At 35.5% G+C, this 26826-nt stretch overlaps 1 protein-coding gene across 1 annotated transcript in view; it reads right to left on the reverse strand.

Annotated features, from left to right (window-relative positions):
- Nucleotides 1–4738: 4738 nt before the first annotated feature.
- LOC136836101 (uncharacterized) overlaps nucleotides 4739–26826 on the reverse strand; it is a 48617-nt gene continuing 26529 nt past the window's right edge. The window contains exons 3-6 of the mRNA XM_067100082.1: nucleotides 19809–19982; nucleotides 18994–19140; nucleotides 13070–13285; nucleotides 4739–6362 (exon numbers count right to left, since the gene is read on the reverse strand). Of these exons, the coding sequence (XP_066956183.1) occupies nucleotides 6189–6362; nucleotides 13070–13285; nucleotides 18994–19140; nucleotides 19809–19982 (711 nt within the window). The 3' untranslated portion in view covers nucleotides 4739–6188. The remainder of the gene's footprint in view (nucleotides 6363–13069; nucleotides 13286–18993; nucleotides 19141–19808; nucleotides 19983–26826) is intronic.

Below are 26826 nucleotides of genomic sequence, written 5' to 3' on the forward strand. Positions count from 1 at the left end.
TATATATTAAATAGGCGTCCGGAAAGGCACTTGATACAATTGAATGTTTATTGCTAATGCCGACGTTTCACAACTACATTGTTGCATCTCCAAGGCCGATAGTTTTAAAAGAATTAACGTTTTAAATGAGATAATAATGTAGTGTTTTTAAATAGTTGTTTTAATAAATGTTTTTTTATGAATAATTCTTGAGTCAGCTCGCTGTATTTCAACCTTGGAAGATGCAACACTAGTTTAAACGTCGGCATAGCAATAAACTATCAATTGTATCGAGTGCCTTTCCCTGGACGCCTACAGTATGATTTCGAGAGCTGCAGCTCTGGTGTTGAGGTATATTTATATAATATATATATATATATATATATATATATATATATATATATATATATATATATATATAGTGTGTGTGTGAGTATGTGTTTAATTGTAATGGCCACAATTTCTTCTTAACGTCATGATTTTTAGTATATGTATATGTCTATAAATTATATAATATATATAATTATATATATATATATCTATCTCTCTCTCTCTCTCTCTCTCTCTCTCTCTATATATATATATATATATATATATCTATATATATATATATATATGGTACATTAAACTGAGTTTAAACATAAATTAAAACAACGGTGTGCAACGTCTTTCTCAAGTAAAATGCACACAGCAGAAAAATGGTTCGAAAGGAAATTCGGTTTGCAGAATTCAACTATAATTTAAGGACTATAAAAACATTTTTGCGCTTACCAATATCACTGAATCTGTGATTGATCTTCAGACGAGGGACTGTACTGGATTATTGGATTATCTCAGGTGGTGAATTAACCAGAGAAAGCCTGAGGAAAAAATTGCTGATGAACATACCAATAGTGCACTGATTTTCAGTGAGGCACATGACGCGTAATACATATATATTTATACATGTATAAATATATATACTGTATATATACATATATACACATTCTTATATATTTACATTTATAATTTATATATATATATACAGTATATATTATATATAATATATATATATTTTTTTATATATATATAATATATGTATATGTTCTTCGTTTAACGTGCTTTTAACCATTTTTTATATTGGGTAAGCACGATGCCTTCTTTTGAAGGACTTTGATTTGGCGTTGGGGTAGACCGTATATATTATTATTATATATTTATATATAATTTTTATATAGATGCAAATATATATGTATCATGCGTCACGTCCCTCATTGAAAATCAGTGCACTATTGTTATGCTCATTTTCATGATCTTTGTTAAGTAAATAATGTTTTTGGCTCGGTTTCTTTGCTAGTCTGTTTGTTAAGAGGATTAGCGGAGATAGTCAGATGTGAATTTTTATAAATATTACACCAAAGCTGGTCCGTGCGGCTGGCAACAAGTGATTAGGTTTTGGATGAGAGGAATGCGTAAGCGGTGATTAGGTTAGGCTATATCCCGGACATTCATTTATATACCATTGCTGTCTCCCTGAAATGATCACACCGCAGCCTTGGCAGAAGTTCACTGTTTCTGAACACTCTACGTAGCCTAGTTCATAGCTGTCGTTATTAGTTTTAGTGTTCCTTGCGCATTTCTCTTGTTGTGGTAGCTTTTGCTAATATTAGCTAACATGTTTTTGGCTGGTCCTGTTTAATTATATATTTTTTTGTTTTATTTTTGTGTGAATCTTACTGGTAATGAACTCTGTGATTTAAGAATGACCCTTTTCCATCCCGGGGCCAGTTTTTCTCACCACTGGGCCCCTTCATAAGTACGCAGAATAAAGGTGCTTTGGTCCGATCTTCGGACGAGTAAGTAATGTTATTTGGGTTATTTTTGACGCTGTATTTACATTATTATGATAATAGGAGCAGTAATTTTAAATTATTAAAAGGAGAGTAGGAGTTTCTGAGTTGTACAAAACTTTTTATCTTTTAGGCTAGGTAGGACATTCAAGTTGCCCATTCCGTCTGCCTGATTGAAAATTGCATATAAAGCAAAAAACTAATTTATACATGCGAGATTATTAAAACGTGTTTTCTCTGTGCATTATTTTTTTATGATTAATTCCACCTCGGAATAATATTAAATTGTCAGTGATTTTTTACCATCGCTGTTGAAAGCTGAAATTCACTTGAGGTTTCAAACCAACAGAATAAGCTTTACTCAGCGCATTATAAAAGAAAAACTTGTATTTTTGGAGCTAATAATTACACTGTATATATCAGGAATAGAAATGAGAGGTATAATTATATATATCAAGCATAGAAATGAAAGGTATGGAAATGAAGCTTCATTTTCTTTCCTCTAGTTTATTACAAAAATAATACAAAAACGTAACAAATCATAAATTATAATTATATACATCACCAATATTTAACTTTAAGGCGAAACGTACAGTATTCGTGCTACGTAATACGTAAAGCTTTGGTTCCAGAAAGAAACTTCAGTTACGTTAATCCGACGTCGCTTACAATTGTAGTTGTGACGCCAGTTTGTAACACCAGAACAAATCAATCAATAAATATATTTACTTAGAGTATAAAATCTCTCTATTCAAATTTTTTAACCATGTCTTTTCAGTCTTATTAATTGAAATACATTACCCAAAGATACCACAAAATGTATAAATATACAGTTTGGGTCCGAACAATTGTAAAGCGCGAACCGTGCTGAAACTAAAATAGCGGGTGGGGCTGCTCCTCTGTCCTTTCTTTCTACCCTTTACTCATACTTAATTTTCTTTGACGACCTTTCAGCCTGTTACCGGCTCTAGATTGGCCAGCCTGACCACGCGTTCTTGACAGCCTGAGCACGGGGTCTGTTCTATCCAAACCAAACTTAAGGTGACCTTAAACCAGTGATTCTCAAACTGGGGGCCCTGGCACCCTGGAGTGCCACCCGGACTGCCACGAGCAGAGCCTAGGGGTGCTGCAAGATTGTCATGAATTTTATCTTGGCTGGATCATCTCAATGAACATTTGTAAAAAATGAAATTTTTTTTTTGCAGGAGTCTTCATATAATTACTATCAGTGTGTCTACTCTAATTATGATTATCTAATTCTTCTGATATTCAATTTGTTTGTACAATATATTTCTGCATGTGCGGTGTGCTGGTGTTGGTTTGAGTGTGGATAATAGTTTTATTCATTAAAGAAAAAGTTAATTCAAGCGATATGGTGGGATGGTGAAGATGGGGAGCCACGGTAATGATTACATTAGTTAGGGTGCCATCGCTTAAAAAAGATTGAGGACCACTACCTTAAACTAGGGCCTTAGACCTTGCCTTAAATATCCTTCACTTTTAACCCCTTTTGATATGAGACGGCTCGCATCGCACGTTAATCAGTGGGATTTTGTTGAATTACTCGACAACTGCTGACCAGAAGGTCCCTTAGATATTTAACCGATATGGACCTCGTTGATATGGGGCGATTCACACTCCACTTTATTCAAGAGGTACTTGTCCTGAATAGATTAACTGACTCAACATCAGGGCAGCGTAAAATTGGAGCAAAAACGCAAAAGGGTACAGTTCCCTTTCTTTGCACAGCGTCGAACTGTACAGTAGATCTTCATTATTGATGTTTACTGCTTGGAACACCGACCAGTTGACAATGTAAGAGCAGGAAATAAAAAAATAGGATACAAATTGTAATATCAACAAACAAGCAGTAAAAAAGGGTGATACAATTATAGCCTTCGCGCAGAAAGATGAAATTCAACCAAGAGCAGTGATGATCATGTAATTTGTGATGGGAGATGAAATGGTTTGGTTAAAACAATTTAAAGTAGATTAGGCATCGAATGCCCAGCTCAAAGTGACGATTGTGAATGAAAGTACCTGCATGAGATAATTATGAAAAAGGAGAAAAAGAGAAAGTGGATATATTATATATATATATATATATATATATATATATATATATATATATATATATATATATATATATATATATATATATAATAAATGTCGTTTAATATCCAATTCACGCTACTTCTTGGTGGCTAAGTTGTTTTGACCGTCGACTGGAGTCGTTGGAAGGTACTTTGTCGAAGGATCGAGACCCGGTGGTACTGATCCATTTAGCACTCTGAAGAATTCCCCTTCAGTGATAATTCCCCATGGGGGATATTCCCGAAGTAGCGTGAATTGGTTATTAAACGACATTTGTAGCTACATGATTGTAAATAAATCACGGTGTGATAAGAGTTTCATACATACATACATATATATATACATATATATATATATATATATATATTATATATATATATATATATATATATATATATATATATACATATATATATATATATATATATATATATATATATATATATATATATATATATATATATATAAAACTTTTATTAAAGAAATAAAGCACCCAAATAAAATTCTCCAATAGCTTTACCATCATCATTACTGTATTAATAATAACGTATCGATCTGATACTATATTCCGCTGATAAGGCAAGATAAGAAGCTTTGTTCCTGTATCCGTTTCAAGAGTCATTTCCACAGGGCAGTGTTGGTTGCCAAGCATGATTTTATGTAATATCGCTAGTTGTGCGTTACGTGCAGATAGCTAGAAATTTATAGTTGCCAGTAATGATTTTAAACCGATAAGTTGCCAATATTGACTTCAATCTGATATCAGTGCGTCTGAAGTTACCGGTAATTATTGCCAGTTATTTTAGTACACTCACAAACGAGTTCGATATTTATCCATTGCAAGTTTTGAAACGAGACTTGTGTAGTTGCCAATTAAGGTTTTAAAACGACATTAAAGCAAAAGTTGCCAGTTACGATTGTAAACCGGTACCATGAAATTGAAAATCTTTCAAAAGCAGGGTATCAGTTATCCTGGCTTATGGCTCTGGGCTCGCTTGGCAGTTGACAGTAGCAAAAGAAAGCGTATTATTCAATAACAATGCGAGGTACTAGTTCCGATTTGGTTCTGAGAATGGATAAAAACCACCACGCAGGATTAAAGTATCAAACTGCGCCGAGTACACCTTAAAATGCAACTTGGTATCTTATTACAAAATGTAACAAGTGGCAAGTGTTAGTCTTGAAAAAAGCCACAAGATAAAAAGGAAGGCTCAAATTTTTATGCTTGTATAACTCTGCAGCGTTATGGTGTTTAACACTTCTTTTATCAAACTCCAGGTTTTATGGAGAATCCGACATGAAGTGCAATAAAATCATGAAAAAAACTTGTTACTTTCTTTTAAAAAGAAATCCTTGCCAATAAACGGATCACAAATATCGACAGCATTTAATTATTAAAATTGTGTAAACTTTTAGCTATGCATAAAATGTATAATGTTAAACATGGTTACCAGATATATAAACAGCATCTTGTTCTATACGCAGTAATGCCATAAAGTAAGTTTTGAGTGTTTCAAGACAATTTATAACGAAACTTCATCTCCGCAAAACCTGAGCACCATAGATTTTGTTGAAAATTATAATGTGAACGTGAAAAACAACGAATATATCAAATCTTTGGTATCCAGCGAAGATATTGATAAATAATGCCCACCCTACCGTAAGGAGTTACTGAAATGGAATAACAAAGCTAAAATTAACACAATGATTTCGGCAGTGTGTTCTGTAGCCCATATCTTATGGAACGGGATATCAACACATTCGTTAAATTTGATTTGCAATCTTATCCACTGCCAGTAGACAACAGCTAAAATAAGTATGATTATCATTACGCATAAAGCATTGCTTGTGACCAGCTTGAGAAACATGTAAAACATTAATTACATTTCTGATGACTAGATTTCCCCTTGATGTAACGATACTTCACATGTACCCGTTGCGCCAAGGGACAAAATTATACGATGAAGTCCTGTTGTATCACAGTGCTTAGAACAGCCCCTCTTTTTTCATGAAATCAACCCTTTTTTCCTCTCTCTCTAGCTTCCATGGGCCTTTGATCTAATACCCTCATGGACAAAGTGTTAGAGGGAGCCCTTTTTCTACCCTTTCCCACCTTTCAGGTGCTAGATCTTTCACTTTAGATCCCCCCAAATTGGGACAAAGCACCAGGGGCAGCTGTCTATGGAACTGTTCTCCACAGCTTTAAATGTTGATGAGGCACGCTAGCCAGTTTCCAGAGACATAAAAAAAAAAGTACAAGGAAGACCCTTCAAGGAATTCACACAATCAGTCGCAGAAGCTGTCATGTTCTATCTGTGCTTTGGTCAACAGAGCCTGTTTCAAGATTGCCACACCAACTGGGGATACTTTTGTGCACCGCAGGTCAACGTGCACCAAGGACGAAGTACAACGACTCCAGCAGAAGGAGTCCTCTCCGTCCGAACGCATGTGTTTCAACAGCTGTGGGAAAGAGAATAAACGATAAAATCATATAAATTTTTAGTAACACAAACGTAAAAATAGCAGAGTATGACATAAATTCCCTTACCAGAAATTTAGCTGGAGAATAACTTGAACCAGATTTCAGGTTATACAAAAGTAGATGAAAAGTGTAGTAATTTTCCACATTAAGTCATACAGAGGTACTACAGCAACATGTATAGCAGTAATAATTCTTAAATCTTAAAATATGATTTTAAGCTTCCAAGACATTTTTTTGACATATAGCTCCCAGAACTCTTAAGATTCAGGTTCTGTGGCCGTTCCTTCCACCTATTGTTAGCTTTGGAATTCTCCCCGTTTCTTTATAAGAAAAGGCTATATCTCCTTTCTGGTTTAAGCAAAACTATTTGGGGTGGGGGGGCCGCCTGAGCTAGATTTGGAAATCATGTCATCTAAAAGTTAATTCTATATGTCCTTGAACAAAGATCAACTGGATGTAGAGGGAATTACTTCTTGCAAGGTGACACTGACTAGCTCCCCTAGATTATGAGATTAAGATAATTGACAAATGACTCTCGCTTTAACACTAGGCTTATCACCTTTGAAATTAGGGGTTAATAATGATGTACCTCCTGGAATTAGATGTTTACACTAAATGATCCCATGTGAATCAATGGTAAACATGGGGCAACTCCTTTGAATATAGCTAAGCCTGTTGGGGATTAACACTGGTTTAACTCCCTGGGGAATCGAGGTTAGTACTAGCTAAACCTCAGAAATCAACGATTTTCACTCTCTAGTCCTTCTGCAATATTGTTGACACTAGGTAATCCTCAAAGAAGTCAATGGTTATTACTGGCTTAACCCCCTGGAAAACCAGAGGTTAAAGTTTTTCAATCTTCTAACTTTCTATGAGTTGAGAGAGAATACTGGCTAACCTGTGGGAATCTGTGGTGAACCTGATCTACTCACTTGTGAAAAAGGTCTCATTTTTGGCTAATGCCCTTGGGACACTTGTGTTGAAGCTGGTTAACCCATTGGTAATCTAGAGTTAACCCTACTTACGCCCTCCGGGAGTCAGTTTTTAACATTGGCTAACTTCTTGAGAATCAGGAGTTAACATTGCTTAATTTCCACATGAATCATTGTGTATCTCTGGCTAACCACCCCCCCTTCTTTAGGAATGGGACATTAACATTGGGCAATCAGATTATGGGAGTCAAGAGTTAACACGTGCTAAAACAATTGGGAGCCTGGTTTAACACTGGTTAATACCATAAGAGTTTGGATTAATTCTGGCTACCTACCTTTACAAATAAAGGGTTTAAAACTAAGTTTTGGTATCAAGGTTAATGGCTAAGCACCTGGGATTCAAGGGTTTGAGCAAGCTACCCTCCTCAGAACCAGAGAGTAACACTGGTTAACGCTTTGGCAATGAAAAGTTGATGGCTAGCCCATGGGCGCCCATACGTAGGGGCAAAGGGGTGGGGGTCACTTGCCCACACTAAAATCATGGAAAAAATTTATTTATATATATATAATATATATATATATATATATATATATATATATATATATATATATATATATATATATATATATATATATATATATAATTGCTTTATATTCATTATTCATTAAATGCAGTCGCTGATACTGTTTTGGAATTAACCTGTTAGTTCAAAGGGTCAAAAGTGTTTGTCTGCTTGATACCGGAAACTATGTATGTATTAAGATTCCCCCCCTCCCCACCTTGGAAAATATGAGCGCCCATTTAGCTAACCTCTGGAATCAGGCTGACGGTAGCTAACCCCATACTGGCTAACCCCTTGTGAGTCAAGGATGCATTTATTAACCATACTATCATCGACGGTTGCGCCAGGCATCTTGCGTTAACTGGAAGCCATCCCCTCAGGAATGTCACAGCTGCTGGTTCAAAACCCCTGGGTTGTGGGTGCCGGGGAGGAGGAAGAGGGGAGAGAGAGAGAGCGAGAGAGCCTGGGAATCGAAGCTTAACACCGAACCCTCCGAATCAAGGGTTATACAATGGCTCTAATGCAAATGTGATATGTACGAAAGGGTTCGGATTTCTTGGATCGCCATATGGAAACAGGATCCCGGTTCATCCTCTCGCTACCCTCTAACCGCAGGGATAAAAAAAATGGAGGAATGATGACACTGGCGAGATTGGACGGATAGATGCTTCTTATGTACCGGGCTCGTATAAACAGATAGTAAAGATGATAGTGAGGGGCAGAAGACATTACAGTGGAAAAGAGAAGAACAAAAATAAGGCCACAAAGAAAATCAACTTGAAGACAAAGAAAACCAATTAAAAGGCAAAGAAAAGAGAAATGGCTGAAAAACCAATGACAAAGGCAAAGAGAAAACCAATGAAAAAGATATAAGTACGCAATAGTGATTAAAACACAAGTTAAAAATGAAACGCAAAACAAAGGAACGCAAATAAAGAGGAAACCGAAAAAGCAGAAAATAAAAATAAATATGGGAAAAGGAAACCACCGAAAAAGAAGAATAAAAATAAGAAGAGATGTGTAAAACAAGGCTAAAGAAAAACGATTTAAAAAGCAGGAAAATTAATAGAAAATATAAAGAGAAACTTGATGAGTGTAGAAAAGGCTTAAGTCATAACATACATTATGGAAATGAAATACCATTTGAAAGCAGAATGGGACACATACTACCGAGATTCAAATTCAATACACTTAAAGTGTATTTGATTCACAAGATATCTTACAAGCGTCTTGAAAAACGAATGCCTTTTCTTGTTTATTTGACGTTCCGTGTTGTCATATTCTGAACGAAGAAGTGAAATCGCTTAAAAGTATTTTCGAAACGTCCAGTTGCAGACGCTGAACGATACCATTTGAAATCATAGTGAGCGCAACCAACCGAAAAGCAACTTGCAAGAACCTTTGAAACATGTAGAGCAGAAGCAATTTTGGCTCAGAGATCGCTTAATGTCGAATAGAGGGTAAACAGGCCAGATTTCTCCCCGTAAGGAGGTAGTGCTGTCAGTGCACCTCACGCACTGCACTGGGCATTGCCAAAGGTTCTTTTGCAGCGTCCTTCGGCCCCTAACTGCACCCCCTTCCTCATACACTGCCTCCGTTCCTATTCTCTTTCAGCCTTCCAGCAATTGTTTCATAGTCCAATTGAGAGGTTGTCCTCCTGTTACACCTTTCAAACCTTTCTATTCTCAATTTCCCTTTCAGCTCTGAATGACCTCAGCTCCCAGCGCTTGGCCTTTGGCCTAAATTCTGTATTCCATAACAGGCCAAAGTTCTTGGTAGCTTTCGCTGTAAGGACAAAAGCAGAGTCGACTTCCAGTCATTTTTGTTAAAGTAGAAGCAAAGTTTACTTTTATTACTGATTATCAATTTTGTTTCGGGACGGAGAGACTGTTAAACGATGAAAAATTAGAGCTGCCTTCGAAACAGAATCAAAGTGAACAAACCGTGTCCAACCCAGATTAGTTATGAACTAAATAATTATACTTAGCCTTATCTACGAATATAATGTCCACAATGACAAGAAAATTACTCTCGATTCCTGTGACCGAAAAGACACACGAAAGTTAAATCGCAAGCATCGACAAGACGTAATCCTTCTTAAAACAGTATAGCAAAATAGAATAAAAAATGTCAAAAACAGTAATTCCAAGATTCGATGACGAAGCCGATAAAGATGAAATCACCACCACGGACTACTGACATTTCCTCTCGTAAATTCTTATTGATCGCTGTGCGCTTGTTTTTAAGGTCATCCTGAAGCTTTACGCGTCGAGAGAGAGAGAGAGAGAGAGAAAGAGACTGGATCGTCTGAAATCGAAACTCATATATCACTTTACATAGAGATAGCCCTTGGTTTCTTTTTATTTTTTTTTATTTTGGGGGGTGTTGGGGGGAAGAGCAGGTTCAGTGTTCCATCACGTACGCCCATTTGCACTGCCATTATAAATAGCAAATATTAAGCGAGTAAGAAATTTTGCAGCCGCCAAAAAACAATGGCTATGTATGTTTACCCAAATTCCAAAACTTTCGAAATATAAAACCCTCCACTTTTATATTAAAACACAACAACAACTGTCACTATCCATTAGTAAATTTCACACTGCCAGAGAATGTGTTAATTGTCTCAAAAGTTACTGCTCCTGCATAAAACAGTAATTTGTAATTTCTGGTGAAAATTCTTCATGATTGGGCCTTAGGCGTCTGGTGCACATGCCACATTTTAAATTTTTTTTATATTTTGTTTCAGTTCATTGGAAATGTAAGCGTCGGTGTGAGGGCCACAAAGTGCGTCACTTCCTCAGGAAACGAACGAAATCAGAATTTGCACAAGGAGTAATTTATCATTTTGAAGGAAGTGACTCAACGCTTGGAGGTGACGTGAGATCGGGAATTACCAGGTAAGTGAAATATTTAGTGTTTGAATCCATTGTATATAAAGAGTTCTGTATCCAGCTTTTGTCGATTTCTGTAGATTTTTGGAGACTGACCACAAAAAAAGATCTGATTTAACAATTGTGGTCAAATAATTAGAGGTCCAAGGTGTACCTTATAGTAAAATTTTTGAAGACCGGGTGAAAATGCATAATAAAGAAACTCATAAATTTCCCCCTAGTTATGGTGAATTGATGATAATAATAAGAATAATAATAAACTTCATTGAACAGAGTGGCCGTATGGATGCCGCTGAGTTATAGAAACGTCAAGGAATGAATGAACTTTGGACAGCTGTTATACAATTTACCTGCTGCTACGAAGACTCTCATTAAAGAGATTGAGAAATTGCAGTACGAGTACAAACTCAGTGGCATACAGACGGCCATTCTGTTTAATGAAGTTTGTTTGAAAGATGATCTCCTTCCGATGATGATGATAATATAAAAAAAATTATACCCGGCAAACATCGGGATAATAGGTCAACTTCGGACACCTGCTATATAATAATAATAATAATAATAATAATAATAATAATAATAATAATAATAATAATAATAATGGTGAAGAAATCCACAATGATGTCAGTGTAAATATATATACTAAAAATATATATAATTTTATATATATATATATATTAAATATATATATATATATTATATATATATATATATATATATATATATATATATATATATATATATATATATATATATATATATATATATATATATATATATATAACGAGCTTTCGAGAACTTGTTCGATTCTCCTTATCAAGGAGAATCGAGCAGGTTCTCGAAAGCCCTCGTTTGGAATATATTTTTAATATATATATTTACACTGACATCATCGTGGATTTCTTAATCATTTCAGTGACTAACCGAGATTTTCATTAATAATAATAATAATAATAATAATAATAATAATAATAATAATAATAATAATAATAATAATAATAATAATAATAATAATAATACTCATACTAGCCTGAGTCTTGCAGTGGAGAAACAAATCCCTAGTTATGTATGGGTACAAATAAATTTAAAAAATAAATCTATATTGAGAGCTTTCTGAAATCTGTTCGAACAGATTCCCGAAAACTCTCTATATATATATTTTTAAAATATATTTGTACCCATACAAAACTGTGCATTTGTTTCTCTAATAATAATAATAATAATAATAATAATAATAATAATAATAATAATAATAAAATAATAATAATAATAATAATAATAATAATAACAGTTATTCTTGTACTTTAAATGCATTTGTACCCATACATAAGTGTGGATTTATTTATCCACTAATAATAATAATAATAATAATAATAATTATAATAAAAATAATAACAACTTACTTTAGGATCCTTGGGTTCCATGAGCGCAAAGACCAGCCATAATAATAATAATAATAATAATAATAATAATAATAATAATAATAATAATAACTTACTTTGGGATCCAAGGGTTCCATGAGCTCAAAGACCAACCATAATAATAATAATAATAATAATAATAATAATAATAATAATAATAATAATAATAATAATAATAATAATAATAATTATAATAAAAATAATAACAACTTACTTTAGGATCCTTGGGTTCCATGAGCGCAAAGACCAGCCATAATAATAATAATAATAATAATAATAATAATAATAATAACTTACTTTGGGATCCAAGGGTTCCATGAGCTCAAAGACCAACCATAATAATAATAATAATAATAATAATAATAATAATAATAATAATAATAATAACTTACTTTGGGATCCTTGGGTTCCATGAGCGCAAAGACCAACCATAATATAATAATAATAATAATAATAATAATAAATAATAATAATAATAATAATAATAACTACTTTGGGATCCTTGGGATCCGTGAGTAAAAACAACCATAATAATAATAATAATAATAATAATAATAATAATAATAATAATAATAATAATAATAACTACTTTAGGATCCTAATGATGCAAAGACCAACCGTAATAATAATAATAATAATAATAATAATAATAATAATAATAATAACAACTTAATTTGGGATCCTTGGGTTCCATGAGTGCAAAGACCAACCATAACAATAATAATAATAATAATAATAATAATAATAATAATAATAATAATAATAATAATAATAATAATAATAACAACAACTTACTTTGGGATCCTTGGGTTCCATGAGTACGAAGACCAACCATAATAATAATAATAATAATAATAATAATAATAATAATAACTTACTTTGGGATCCTTGGGTTCCATAAGAGCAAAGACCAGCTTCGAGGTGATGCTCTTTACAGCGGCTCCCCAACACTTCCCTAGCCTGACCGCCATGCTCTTCTTCCTGACGATGTCCTCTTCGAGGGCCATCAGTCCACCCCAGCCGCCCGGTCTGACCGTCACGAGGGACCAGACGCCCTCGTCTGTCACTCCTCTGGCGCCCATCATGTCCACAACCTGGGGAGGACGCCAGAAGGGTACTCCTCGATCAGTCAGGTGTTCATTAAGATGTACACAAATAGGAAAACGGGAAAAGACTTTTCTTATTTACATGAATAATAATAATAATAATAATAATAATAATAATAATAATAATAATAATAATAATAATAATAATAATAATAATGATGGAAAATGAAAAGCAAAAACAAAATAGCCGATACGAAAAAAATTAATAGCAACTGAAAAATATAATTGAAAAATGTAATTAAACGGGATCAGAACAGTAGGTAAAAATGGGTCAGGAAAATTAGGGCAGAGTAATAAAGAGTCCTTTACAGACTGCTCCGAAATTCTGACAAGGGATATAAAGCGATTCCACTAATTAATTGGTCAGTTAATTAGGGTAATTAATTGGTCAGTTAATTAGGGTGAGGGGGAAAGAGAATGAGTTGAATAATTTCCCAGAGAGAAATTGCGTAAAGGAAATAAAGAAATAAATAGCATTTCAATATTTGGGCAGAAAAATCGAGTGAAGGCATAAACAGCGGTTAACAATACGTAAGAAAAATTATAGCAAAGGCCATAAGCAGGAGTTGGAAAATAAATACGAAAAATTAGTATTAAAAATCAAAATAAAAAGCAGCTGTTGAAAAATAAGTCAGAAAAGTTTTGGCCAAGGACATGAATAGCAGTTGATACAAGGTAGAATACTACAGAATAGCAGTTGATACAAGGTAGAAACTATAGAATAGCAGTTGATACAAGGTAGAAAACTATAGAATAGTTGATAAAAGGTAGAAAACTATAGAATAGCAGTTGATACAAGGTAGAGAACTATAGAATAGCAATTGATACAAGGTAGAAAACTACAGAATAGTAGTTGATACAAGGTAGAAAACTATGGAATAGTAGTTGATACAAGGTAGAAAACTATAGAATAGCAACTGATACAAGGTAGAAAACTATAGAATAGCAGTTGATACAAGGTAGAAAACTGTAGAATAGCAGCTGATACAAGGTAGAAAGCTATAGAATAGCAGTTGATACAAGGTAGAAAACTATAGAATAGTAGTTGATACAAGGTAGAAAACTATAGAATAGCAGCTGATACAAGGTAGAAAACTATAGAATAGTAGTTGATACAAGGTAAAACTATAGAATAGCAATTGATACAAGGTAGAAAACTATAGAATAGTAGTTGATACAAGGTAGAAAACTATAGAATAACAATTGATACAAGGTAGAAAACTATAGAATAGTAGTTGATACAAGGTAGAAAACTATAGAATAGCAATTGATACAAGGTAGAAAAACTATAGAATAGGTTGATACAAGGTAGAAAACTATAGAATAGCAGCTGATACAAGGTAGAAAGCTATAGAATAGCAGCTGATACAAGGTAGAAAACTATAGAATAGCAGCTGATACAAGGTAGAAAGCTATAGAATAGCAGCTGATACAAGGTAGAAAACTATAGAATAGCAGCTGATACAAGGTATAAAGCTATAGAATAGCAGCTGATACAAGGTAGAAAACTATAGAATAGCAGCTGATACAAGGTGAAAGCTATAGAATAGCCAAGGTAGAAAGCTATAGGATAGCAGCTGATACAAGGTAGAAAACTATAGAATAGCAGTTGATACAAGGTAGAAAACTATAGAATAGCAATTGATACAAGGTAGAAAACTATAGAATAGCAGCTGATACAAGGTAGAAAAAGCTATAGAATCAGCTGATACAAGGTAGAAAACTATAGAATAGCAGCTGATCAAGGTAGAAAGCTATAGAATAGCAGTTGATACAAGGTAGAAAACTATAGAATAGCAGCTGATACAAGGTAGAAAGCTATAGAATCAGTTGATACAAGGTAGAAAACTATAGAATAGTAGTTGATACAAGGTAGAAAACTATAGAATAGCAGCTGATACAAGGTAGAAAGCTATAGAATAGCAGTTGATACAAGGTAGAAAACTATAGAATAGCAGCTGATACAAGGTAGAAAACTATAGAATAGCAGCTGATACAAGGTAGAAAACTATAGAATAGTAGTTGATACAAGGTAGAAAACTATAGAATAGCAATTGATACAAGGTAGAAAACTATAGAATAGTAGTTGATACAAGGTAGAAAACTATAGAATAGCAGCTGATACAAGGTAGAAAGCTATAGAATAGCAGTTGATACAAGGTAGAAAACTATAGAATACAGCTGATACAAGGTAGAAAACTATAGAATAGCAGCTGATACAAGGTGAAAACTATAGAATAAAGGTAGAAAACTATAGAATAGCAATTGATACAAGGTAGAAAACTATAGAATAGTAGTTGATACAAGGTAGAAAACTATAGAATAGCAATTGATACAAGGTAGAAAACTATAGAATAGTAGTTGATACAAGGTAGAAAACTATAGAATAGCAATTGATACAAGGTAGAAAACTATAGAATAGTAGTTGATACAAGGTAGAAAACTATAGAATAGCAGCTGATACAAGGTAGAAAGCTATAGAATAGCAGTTGATACAAGGTAGAAAACTATAGAATAGCAGCTGATACAAGGTAGAAAACTATAGAATAGCAGTTGATACAAGGTAGAAAACTATAGAATAGCAGCTGATACAAGGTAGAAAGCTATAGAATAGTAGTTGATACAAGGTAGAAAACTATAGAATAGCAGCTGATACAAGGTAAAAGCTATAGAATAGCAGTTGATACAAGGTAGAAAACTATAGAATAGCAGCTGATACAAGGTAAAAAAACTATAGAATAGCAGTTGATACAAGGTAAAACTATAGAATAGCAGCTGATACAAGGTAGAAAGCTATAGAATAGCAGTTGATACAAGGTAGAAAACTATAGAATAGCAGTTGATACAAGGTAGAAAACTATAGAATAGCAGCTGATACAAGGTAGAAAGCTATAGAATAGCAGTTGATACAAGGTAGAAAACTATAGAATAGCAGCTGATACAAGGTAGAAAACTATAGAATAGCAGCTGATACAAGGTAGAAAGCTATAGAATAGTAGTTGATACAAGGTAGAAAACTATAGAATAGCAGCTGATACAAGGTAGAAAGCTATAGAATAGCAGTTGATACAAGGTAGAAAACTATAGAATAGCAGCTGATACAAGGTAGAAAGCTATAGAATAGCAGTTGATACAAGGTAGAAAACTATAGAATAGCAGCTGATACAAGGTAGAAAGCTATAGAATAGCAGTTGATACAAGGTAGAAAACTATAGAATAGCAGTTGATACAAGGTAGAAAACTATAGAATAGCAGCTGATACAAGGTAAAAGCTATAGAATAGCAGTTGATACAAGGTAGAAAACTATAGAATAGCAGTTGATACAAGGTAGAAAACTATAGAATAGCAGCTGATACAAGGTAGAAAGCTATAGAATAGCAGTTGATACAAGGTAGAAAACTATAGAATAGCAGTTGATACAAGGTAGAGAAAATTATAGAATAGGTTGATACAAGGTAGAAAACTATAGAATAGCAGTTGATACAAGGTAGAAAACTATAGAATAGATGAATTGATACAAGGTAGAAAACTATAGAATAGCAATGATACAAGGTAGAAAGCTATAGAATAGCAATACAAGGTAGAAAACTATAGAATAGCAGCTGATACAAAATAGAAAGCTATAGAATAGCAGTTGATACAAGGTAGAAAACTATAGAATAGCAGCTGATACAAGGTAGAAAACTATAGAATAGCAGCTGATACAAGGTAGAAAACTATAGAATAGTAGTTGATACAAGGTAGAAAACTATAGAATAGCAATTGATACAAGGTAGAAAACTATAGAATAGTAGTTGATACAAGGTAGAAAAAAACTATAGAATAGTAGTTGATACAAGGTAGAAAACTATAGAATAGTAGTTGATAAAACAAGAATAGCAGAAAACTAGAATAGTTGAGTTGATACAAGGTAGAAAACTATAGAATAGTAGTTGATACAAGGTAGAAAACTATAGAAACTATAGAATAGCAGTTGATACAAGGTAGAAAACTATAGAATAGCAGTTGATACAAGGTAGAAAACTATAGAATAGCAGTTGATACTATAGAATAGCAGTTGATACAAGGAAAAAAACTATAGAATAGTAGTTGATACAAGAAAACTATAGAATAGTAGTTGATACAAGAAAACTATAGAATAGCAGTTGATACAAGGTAGAAAACTATAGAATAGCAGTTGATACAAGGTAGAAAACTATAGAATAGCAGTTGATACAAGGTAGAAAACTATAGAATAGCAGTTGATACAAGGTAGAAAACTATAGAATAGCAGTTGATTGATACAAGGTAGAAAACTATAGAATAGCAGCTGATACAAGGTAGAAAACTATAGAATAGCAATTGATACAAGGTAGAAAACTATAGAATAGTAGTTGATAGCAGTTGATACAAGTTGAAAACTATAGAATAGCAGTTGATACAAGGTAGAAAACTATAGAATAGCAGCTGAAAACTATAGTATACAAGGTAGAAGCTATAGAATAGCAGTTGATACAAGGTAGAAAACTATAGAATAGCAGCTGATACAAGGTAGAAAACTATAGAATAGCAGCTGAAAAGGTAGAAAACTATAGAATAGTAGTTGATACAAGGTAGAAAACTATAGAATAGCAATTGATACAAGGTAGAAAACTATAGAATAGTAGTTGATACAAGGTAGAAAACTATAGAATAGCAATTGATACAAGGTAGAAAACTATAGAATAGTAGTTGATACAAGGTAGAAAACTATAGAATAGCAATTGATACAAGGTAGAAAACTATAGAATAGTAGTTGATACAAGGTAGAAAACTATAGAATAGCAATTGATACAAGGTAGAAAAACTATAGAATAGTAGTTGATACAAGGTAGAAAACTATAGAATAGCAGCTGATACAAGGTAGAAAGCTATAGAATAGCAGTTGATACAAGGTAGAAAACTATAGAGTAGCAGTCGATACAAGGTACAGAACCATAGAATAGCAGTTGATACAAGGTAAAACTATAGAGTAGCAGTCGATACAAGGTAGAGAACCATAGAATAGCAGTTGATACAAGGTAGAAAACTATAGAGTAGCAGTCGATACAAGGTAGAGAACCATAGAATAGCAGTTGATACAAGGTAGAAAACTATAGAGTAGCAGTCGATACAAGGTACAGAACCATAGAATAGCAGTTGATACAAGGTAGAAAACTATAGAGTAGCAGTCGATACAAGGTAGAGAACCATAGAATAGCAGTTGATACAAGGTAGAAAACTATAGAGTAGCAGTCGATACAAGGTACAGAACCATAGAATAGCAGTTGATACAAGGTAGAAAACTATAGAGTAGCAGTCGATACAAGGTAGAGAACCATAGAATAGCAGTTGATACAAGGTAGAAAACTATAGCAAATGTCATAAACTGTAGTTGAAAGGGAAATCAGAAAAATTAGGGCAAAGAGCACAAACAGCAGTTGATAAAAGGCCAGGAAATAGTATGGCTAAAAAACATGAACAACCAGTGAAAAATAGGCAAGAAAAGCAGAGAACAAGGAAAAAGTACCCATTGAAAACTAGGTAAGATGATTTAGGAAAATTTGGACAAAGGAACACTTTGCTGAGTAGAGGAGGGAAAAACACGTTTAAAAGTTTCCTTTTGTAATCTGGTGAACTGACTGAGGCTCTAATTCTGTTAACTGGCAATACATCATCGTCAGGACTCCTTCCTTACCTGTAGGTGAGGACAGCTCGCCCCCGCAGCTGCCAGAAGGGCATCATGCCCGCAGTATTGTAAGGTCAGCACCCGCAAATAGGTCATTTTAGAAATGGACAGTAAAGTGACGCCCAGTTGTCGTCTGCTGAGCGTCCATACCGGGTCCTGCCACGAGAGAGAGAAACAGAAGTTAGGGAAACTTCTTCTCACCATAAGCAGAACCCCCGTAGAGGGGTAGCATCCGGCAGTGCATCTCAAGCGGTGCACTGTAGGCAGTACTTGAGGTTCTTTTGCAGCGTTCCTTCGGCCCTTGGCTGTAATCCCTTTCATTCCTTTTACTGTACTTCCGTTCATATTCTCTTTCTTCCATCTTACATTCCACCCTCTCCTAACAATGGTCTCATGGTGCAACCGCGCGGTTTTCCTCCTGTTTCATCTTTTAGAACCATTTTACTCGCAATATCCCTTTCGGCGCTGAATGACGTCGTAGGTCTCAGCGCTTGGCCTTTGGGCTAACTTTTATATTCCATTACATTTCATAAAGGAAGCGATGATCAGAGACATAATTGCTAAGTTACAACAACATAAAATTTAGGACTTAAAAAGTTTGAATGTTCATTCAGTAAGTTACTTAAAACAAAGTTAATATCATGGACAAGCTAATTGTATATGAAATAAATAAGCCTAATAATCCAGGCAGCAGAACAAAGGGCTGTTGATAAAAGCAGTTTAAAGCTGTCTTAACAAACTCAAGAATACCACACACTCGGCTCTCGCTGAATAATTTAAACGAACAAAGGACGGGAAAGATTGGTGAGCTTTGTCCTCCTTACCTGTATCTGCAGGTGAGTAAGGCCCGTGAGTCTGGGCAGGAGATTGACGAAGGCGTCCCTGTAGAAGGTTCTTACATGAATGAGCTCCAAGGAAGACGTGGCGGAAGAGAAAAGCAGTTCCAGAAGACGCAGAGTCACTGTGTCATAGACTCTCCAGTCGGCCAGCACTCGTTCCTGTTTGAATATTCAATGGATGCATGCCTGTTACCAAGTGGAGCATTACGCATGGTCTAATACACACAAACACACACACCTACACACACAGCCCCGCACGGGAGTTGGGGGGGTGGGGGAGGTAGTGCCATCAATGCACCTCATGCGGTTCACTGTAGGCATTCCAGCGTTCGACTCTCAGACCGGCCAATGAAGAATTAGAGGGATTTATTTCTGGTGATAGAAATTCATTTCTCGTCATAATGTGGTTCGGATTCCACAATAACTGTAGGTCCCGTTGCTAGGTAACCAGTTGGCTCTTAGCCACGTAAAATAAATCTAATCCTTCGGGCCAGCCCCAGTTAGTCAGGTCAGTGGTCTGGTTAAACTAAGATATATTTAACTGTAGCCATTACTTGAGGTTCTTTGCAGCGTCCCTTCGGTTCCTAGCTGCAACCCCTTTCATACCTTTACTATTCTTCCATACATATTATCTTTCTTCCATCTTACTGTCTGTAGCCTCTCCTAAGAAATGTTTCATGGTGCAACTGCGAGGTCTTCCTCCTGTTACAGCTTTAAAACCTTTTACTCTTAATTTCCTTTTCAACGCTGAATGACCTCATCGGTCCCAGCGCTGCTTGGCCTTTGGCATAAATCTTATATTCCAATCTGTTACAAACACACACACGCACACACACACATCCTCAAAGGCTCGATTCCCGGGAAGGAAGACCATCAAATTTTTAAATGTTCGAGAATTGAAAAGGGAATAATTCACACTTCGAAAGGAGGCATATAATATTAACAGTTCCTTGAGTGACAGCGAGCATGAGCAGTGAAGTTACTTGCAGTTACTTGAATAGTAAAACTACTCGAGTGATAGTGTCATGGAACAAGTAAAAAATGCGCCGAAGGCGAGTTTTCTGTACATCGTATAAGCAAGGCCGCCGAAAACATCTATCTTTCGGTGGTCTCGGTATAATGTTGTATGAGCTGCGGCCCATGAAACTTTAACCACGGGCCGGTGGTGGCCTGTCCTTTATCGTTGCCAGATGCACGGTTTTGGCTAACGTTAACCTTAAATAAAATAAAAATTACTAAGGCTAGAGGGCTGCAATTTAGTATGTTTGCTGGCTGGAGGGTGGATGATCAACATACCAATTTGCAGCCCTCTGGCCTGAGTAGTTTTTAAGATCTGAGGGCGGACGGATAGACAAACCCGGCACAATAATTTTCTTGTACAGAAAACTAAAACTGGCTTTAGTAATAGGATGAGCTCGGACAATCAAGTGGCCTCAGCAGTGAAAACACACAGAACAATAGAATCACTCGAATAACGTAACTGATGACGGAGCTGAAGTAATAATTTGAATGGAACAATGAAGTCACATGATCAGAAGTTTCTAAGAAATTCATTGGAATAGTAAGGCTGTTCGACCAGTAAGAACAGTCGGATGCTTATTTTCTAACGAATTCCAACCACTGTTTGAGTATTCAATGGATGCATACCTATTACCAAGTGGAGAAGTACAAAAATAAACGCAAACATAAACACAAGCTCACCAGCGAGAGGATATTGAATTTTTAAATGTCAGTTGCTCTCGGCCTAAGAAACAGGAGATCAGCGCCTGCCCTATGAGCCTACAGAGACCCAGGAGGACTTTAGCTTTTTTTTTTTTTAACTAATGAAAAGGGAGCAAATTCACATTTCGAAATGAAGCGTCTAGTTTTCATATTTACGTGAGTGATAGCAAACATAAGTAATTAGGTTACTGGAATAGTAGAGTGTCTATGATGACAAGTTGCTTAATTAATAAAATATGTTCGAACAAGTAAGTTATCTCTGCAGTGACACCCCGTAAGGCCTAGTGCCGTGAGCGCACCTCACGTGGTGCACTGTAGGCATTACCCAAGGTTCTTTGCAGCGTCCCTTCGGCCTCTACCTGCAACCTCTTGCATTCCTTTTACTGTTCCTCTGTTTACATTGTCTTTCTTCCATATGACTCTCCACCCTCTCTAACAGTTGTTTCATAGTGCAACTGTGAGGTTTTCCCCCGCTGTTACACCTTTCAAACCCTTTTACTGTCAGTGCCTCTTGCAGCGCCGATATACCTCATAGGTCCCAGCGCTTGGCCTTAGGCCTCTCTGCAATGAAGCAATAACGTCACAGAGATCAGTAAAGTCACTCGAAACATGCAGTTGTCTTTAGTAATGAAGCAGGATAAAGTAAAATACTAAACTGGATAGAACAGTGAAGTCGACATAAAGGTACTGAGAAGCCTGGTTTCTCAAGATTTTCCAACCCATGCGTTGGGCGTAACGCCATTCTGAACTTTCGGACTGAATGAATTTTTCAAGGAATGCCAAGAAAACATTCGCTGACTCTCTCTCTCTCTCTCTCTCTCTCTCTCTCTCTCTCTCTCTCTCTCTCGTGGCTTCTTAGCCCTCTCTGCGGTTCGTTATCGCTCACAACAGACTCCTATGCTCTGTTGAGTGTTTCAGTGATGCTCTCTCTTTTGCAAAATAGTTAACTCCACGATCAACACCATCTTTTACCCGGTCTTGGGCCTGATTTCAACTTCACGAAAAACCTCCGCCCATATAGTTATTTTAATTCCGAGACACAAAGCAGCAACACGTGTGCTTTAAGAATAATAATAATAATAATAATAAGACGGAAAGGAAAAGAGGAAGAAAGTAAAAATAAGAAAGGATTTTAGCCTTATTTATCGTTTAAAGTCGTTCTCTTTTGATCAGATCACTCTGCAAGTAAAATTCATTATTAAGAATAATTAACTCCCATTTAGCATCGAGCTGAGCACCGCGGCCTCATTCAGTTCCAAGATGTTCAGTTTATCTAGCAATTATTGTCATGTCGAAAGTTGTTTCCGTTCAGTTATGCAATATCTCCCCGTAAAATTATTGGTCTCATCAATTCCGGAAAAAGTTACATGAACAGCTCCAGTCTCGTAACTTGACCTAAATCATTCGCAAGTTGCGCCTAGTGGTCACCAGTCCAGGTGCTGACCAGACATAATGGAAGGTGTTGCTGCCTGGTAGTAATTGATAGTCACCCATCTAAATGTAGACCATACCTAAACCAACTGTTTAGCGAACATATTTGCTTCGTAAAGTTTAATTAGACTTATACCAGCATGAGCTCTTGCCTGGTGTTAAAAGGCATAAGAAGCCTGAAGTAAGATCCTTATGGACTGGCCATGCAACAAAAGCTATGGCAGTCTCATTCTCTCCACATGACAAACCAATTTCAGAACATTACTAAACTAACGCCAGACAACTTATGCAGTCAATAAACTGCCCTCAGAACTCTATGATTCAACAATTTAAATATCGAAAGACAGTGTTAATGAATCTACTTTCCCCAGACACATAATTATACAGATAAACTCGGCAAAAGACACCCTGGTGTTTGTGTGGCCGTAATTTATTGCCTTTTCTCGGAGCCGAATGAATATCATCGCCAACTTTCCCCTCATTATCCCTGAAACGGCTGTGGTGGCTGGCAAGGGAACCTCCCTAATTCTTGCCTTTCACAGACCCTGGCAGTCATGAGAGAAAAGACGCTAAGTGAAATAACGTGTGTGAATATCCATGAATGCATGTAAATTGCACTAATACATTGTGAATACATCATTCTCTCACTATATATATATATATATATATATATATATATATATATATATATATATATATATATATATATATATATATATATATATATATGATAATGTGTGTGTGTGTGTGTGTGTGTATACTGTATATATACATATTAAGTTATTATTAACACAAAAGGGAGTGAATACCAGTAAAAAAAAAAGGCAACAGTCACTCTACACATCCTAAGACAATAAAGAAAATAGGAAGACTACACAATTTTTGTCACATAAAGTTAAGTATACCTTAGTTTAACCAGACCACTGAGCTGATTAACAGCTACATAAACACACATACAAATGTATATGTATGTAAAAGGAGTGTGTGTGAGAGAGAGAGAGAGAGAGAGAGAGAGAGAGAGAGAGAAGAGAGTGAGAGAGAGAGAGAAAGCCCCCGGACGTACAAAAAATTAAATCAAAGTTGACGATTTTAACACCTGAAAGGACCCAAGTCTGACATCATGGCCATTAATTCGTGTGATGGCAGTGTGAAAACATCAAAACCGACTCAGCAGATTCGTTGTACCCAGCATCCACGGTACTCGAGATAAAATGCTGTAAAGATGCTGAATACATGTGCCTCTATATTTAAGATAATATAATACTAATAATTATCAGTCTTTACTGAATAATAATTAGAAGAAAGAAGTTTTCACTTTCCCCTTCCATGACCTTGAGGTAAATTTGTCCTCATGCACACCGGAAGTGACACCTGCATTCATATGACGAATCTGTCCTCCTGATATACATTGACCTTATTTTCAATTTTTTTTTTATTATTGAATTCTTTTGCGCGGTTTCGCAGAGTATTTCCTTCCGCCAGGGTTGAATTCTTAACTAAAAAGTGTGTCATAACCGCATTTGTCCTTGCTTTCAAATAGCCAGTTGCAACACGTAAGGAATTTGCATTCTTTCAGTGATATACATTAAACGAAGAGAGAGAGAAGCAGAGAGAGAGAGAGAGAGAGAGAGAGAGAGAGAGAGAGAAAATGTTTCACCAAGTGGTACACACATTATCATAACACACACATACATATATATATATATATATATATATATATATATATATATATATATATATATATATATATATTCTATATATATACATACAGCGCACATTCATATACTTGTGCTATGTGTGTGTGTGTGTGCGGTGTGTGTGTGTGTGTGTGAGAGAGAGAGAGAGAGAGAGACAGACAGAGAGGAAAAAAGTTACACAGCGGTATTTGTATACATACAGCACACATTCATATATACTCATGCAGTGAGAGAGAGAGAAAGAGAGAGACAGAGAGAGAGAGAAAGTTCCACCACGGTACGTGTAATTAAAAAGCACATGTTCATACATGCTTATGCATTAAAGAGAGAGAGAGAGAGAGAGAGAGAGAGAGAGCTGCACCATAGTACCAGAGAGAGTATATATATATATATATATATATATATACTATATATATATATATATATATATATATATATATATATATATATATCTAAAACTCACATTCATACGTACTATGCTGTGTGAGAGAGAGAGGAAAAGTTACACAGCGTATCTGTATACATACAGCACACACATTCCATATACTCATGCCCATGCAGTAAGAGAGAGAGAGAGAGAGAGAGAGAGAGAGAGAGAGAGAGAGGGAGAGAGAGAGAGAGAGAGAGAGAGAGAGAGTTGCCTGTATATATATATATATATATATATATATATATATATATATATATATATATATATATATATATATATATACAACTCACATTCATACATTACTTGTGCTGCGTAACAGAGAGGGAGGAAAAAAGACACATAGCAGTATCTCAGGTATACATACAGCACACATTCATATACTCGTATACCCATACAGTAGGAGAGAGAGAGAGAGAGAGAGAGAGAGAGAGAGAGAGAGAGAGAGGAGAGAAGAGTAGGTACAAGTAAAAGCACATGTTCATACATACTTAGCCATTAAAGAGAGAGAGAGAGAGAGAGAGAGAGAAGAGAGAGAGAGAGAGAAAGAAGACAGACTTGACTAATACTGACAAGAGCAAGACATGGTAACGTCATTTTCACACGACAGAGAGAGGGAGAGAGTGCATTCAGAACCACGGCACCCGCCCTCTCTCGAACAAACAATATGCAGCATGCGTTATAAAACTCCGGCACAGCAGCGCACAACAGCGCATTGTCGTTGTCAAAGAAAATTCTCCGTGAGGAGAAGCCTCACGAGGTGGTCCATTTCTACGAAACCGCATAATATCTCTCTTATTTCCTGGAGATCCCGAGAGAATCACTACTCGGAAAACTGAGGGAACCCTGACTTCAATTTTACCAGACTTGAAGGTCTAACTCGAGAACTGCCCTTTTTCCGCTTTCCTGAAAAGGACGGTGGTCTGTGGAGGTATTCGAAGGTTGGTTGATGGTGGTTCACAGAGAGAGAGAGAGAGAGAGAGAGAGAGAGAGAGAGAGAGAGAGAGAGAGAGAGAGAGAGAGAGAGAAATGGTCGCTAATTTTACGAGAGAGAATGAGAATAAGAAAAAAGATGGCAAATAAATTTCATTCTTGGGAGAGAGAGAGAGAGAGAGAGAGAGAGAGAGAGAGAGAGAGAGAGAGAGAGAGAGAGAGAGAGATAGTAATCATGTATGAGAGAGAGTAAGAATGAGAGATGATAGTTAATTTTATGAGAGATTTAGGGATATCTATATGAGAGTTAATATGAGATTGCAATGCAAATAATAAATTTTATGAGAGAGAGAGAGGGTGTTATATTTATGAGAGGGAGAGGGTAGCTAATTTTATCAGAGAATGTGATATTTATGAGAGCAGGAATGAGATTGCAAATAAATTTTGTTAGAGAGAGAGAGAGAGAGAGAGAGAGAGAGAGAGAATGTATTAAAACGACTTTTTGGGAAAAGAGATGGCAGTAATTTTCATGAGAGAAAATAGTTGTAATTAAGACCAGATTTGGTAATGGGAGATTATGAGAGAGAGAGAGAGAGAGAGAGAGAGAGAGAGAGAGAGAGAGAGAGATATCAGACCACTTTTTAGGGAAAAGATAAATAGTATCGTGAGTAAAATAGTTTGCTAGCTATGAGACGGCTAGGTAATGGGGATATTATAAGAGAGAGAGAGAGAGAGAGAGAGAGAGAGAGAGAGAGAGAGAGAGAGAGAGAGAGATATCAAACCCACTTTTCTG

This window comes from Macrobrachium rosenbergii, chromosome 56 (assembly GCF_040412425.1).
Source record: "Macrobrachium rosenbergii isolate ZJJX-2024 chromosome 56, ASM4041242v1, whole genome shotgun sequence".
NCBI lineage: Eukaryota > Metazoa > Arthropoda > Malacostraca > Decapoda > Palaemonidae > Macrobrachium > Macrobrachium rosenbergii.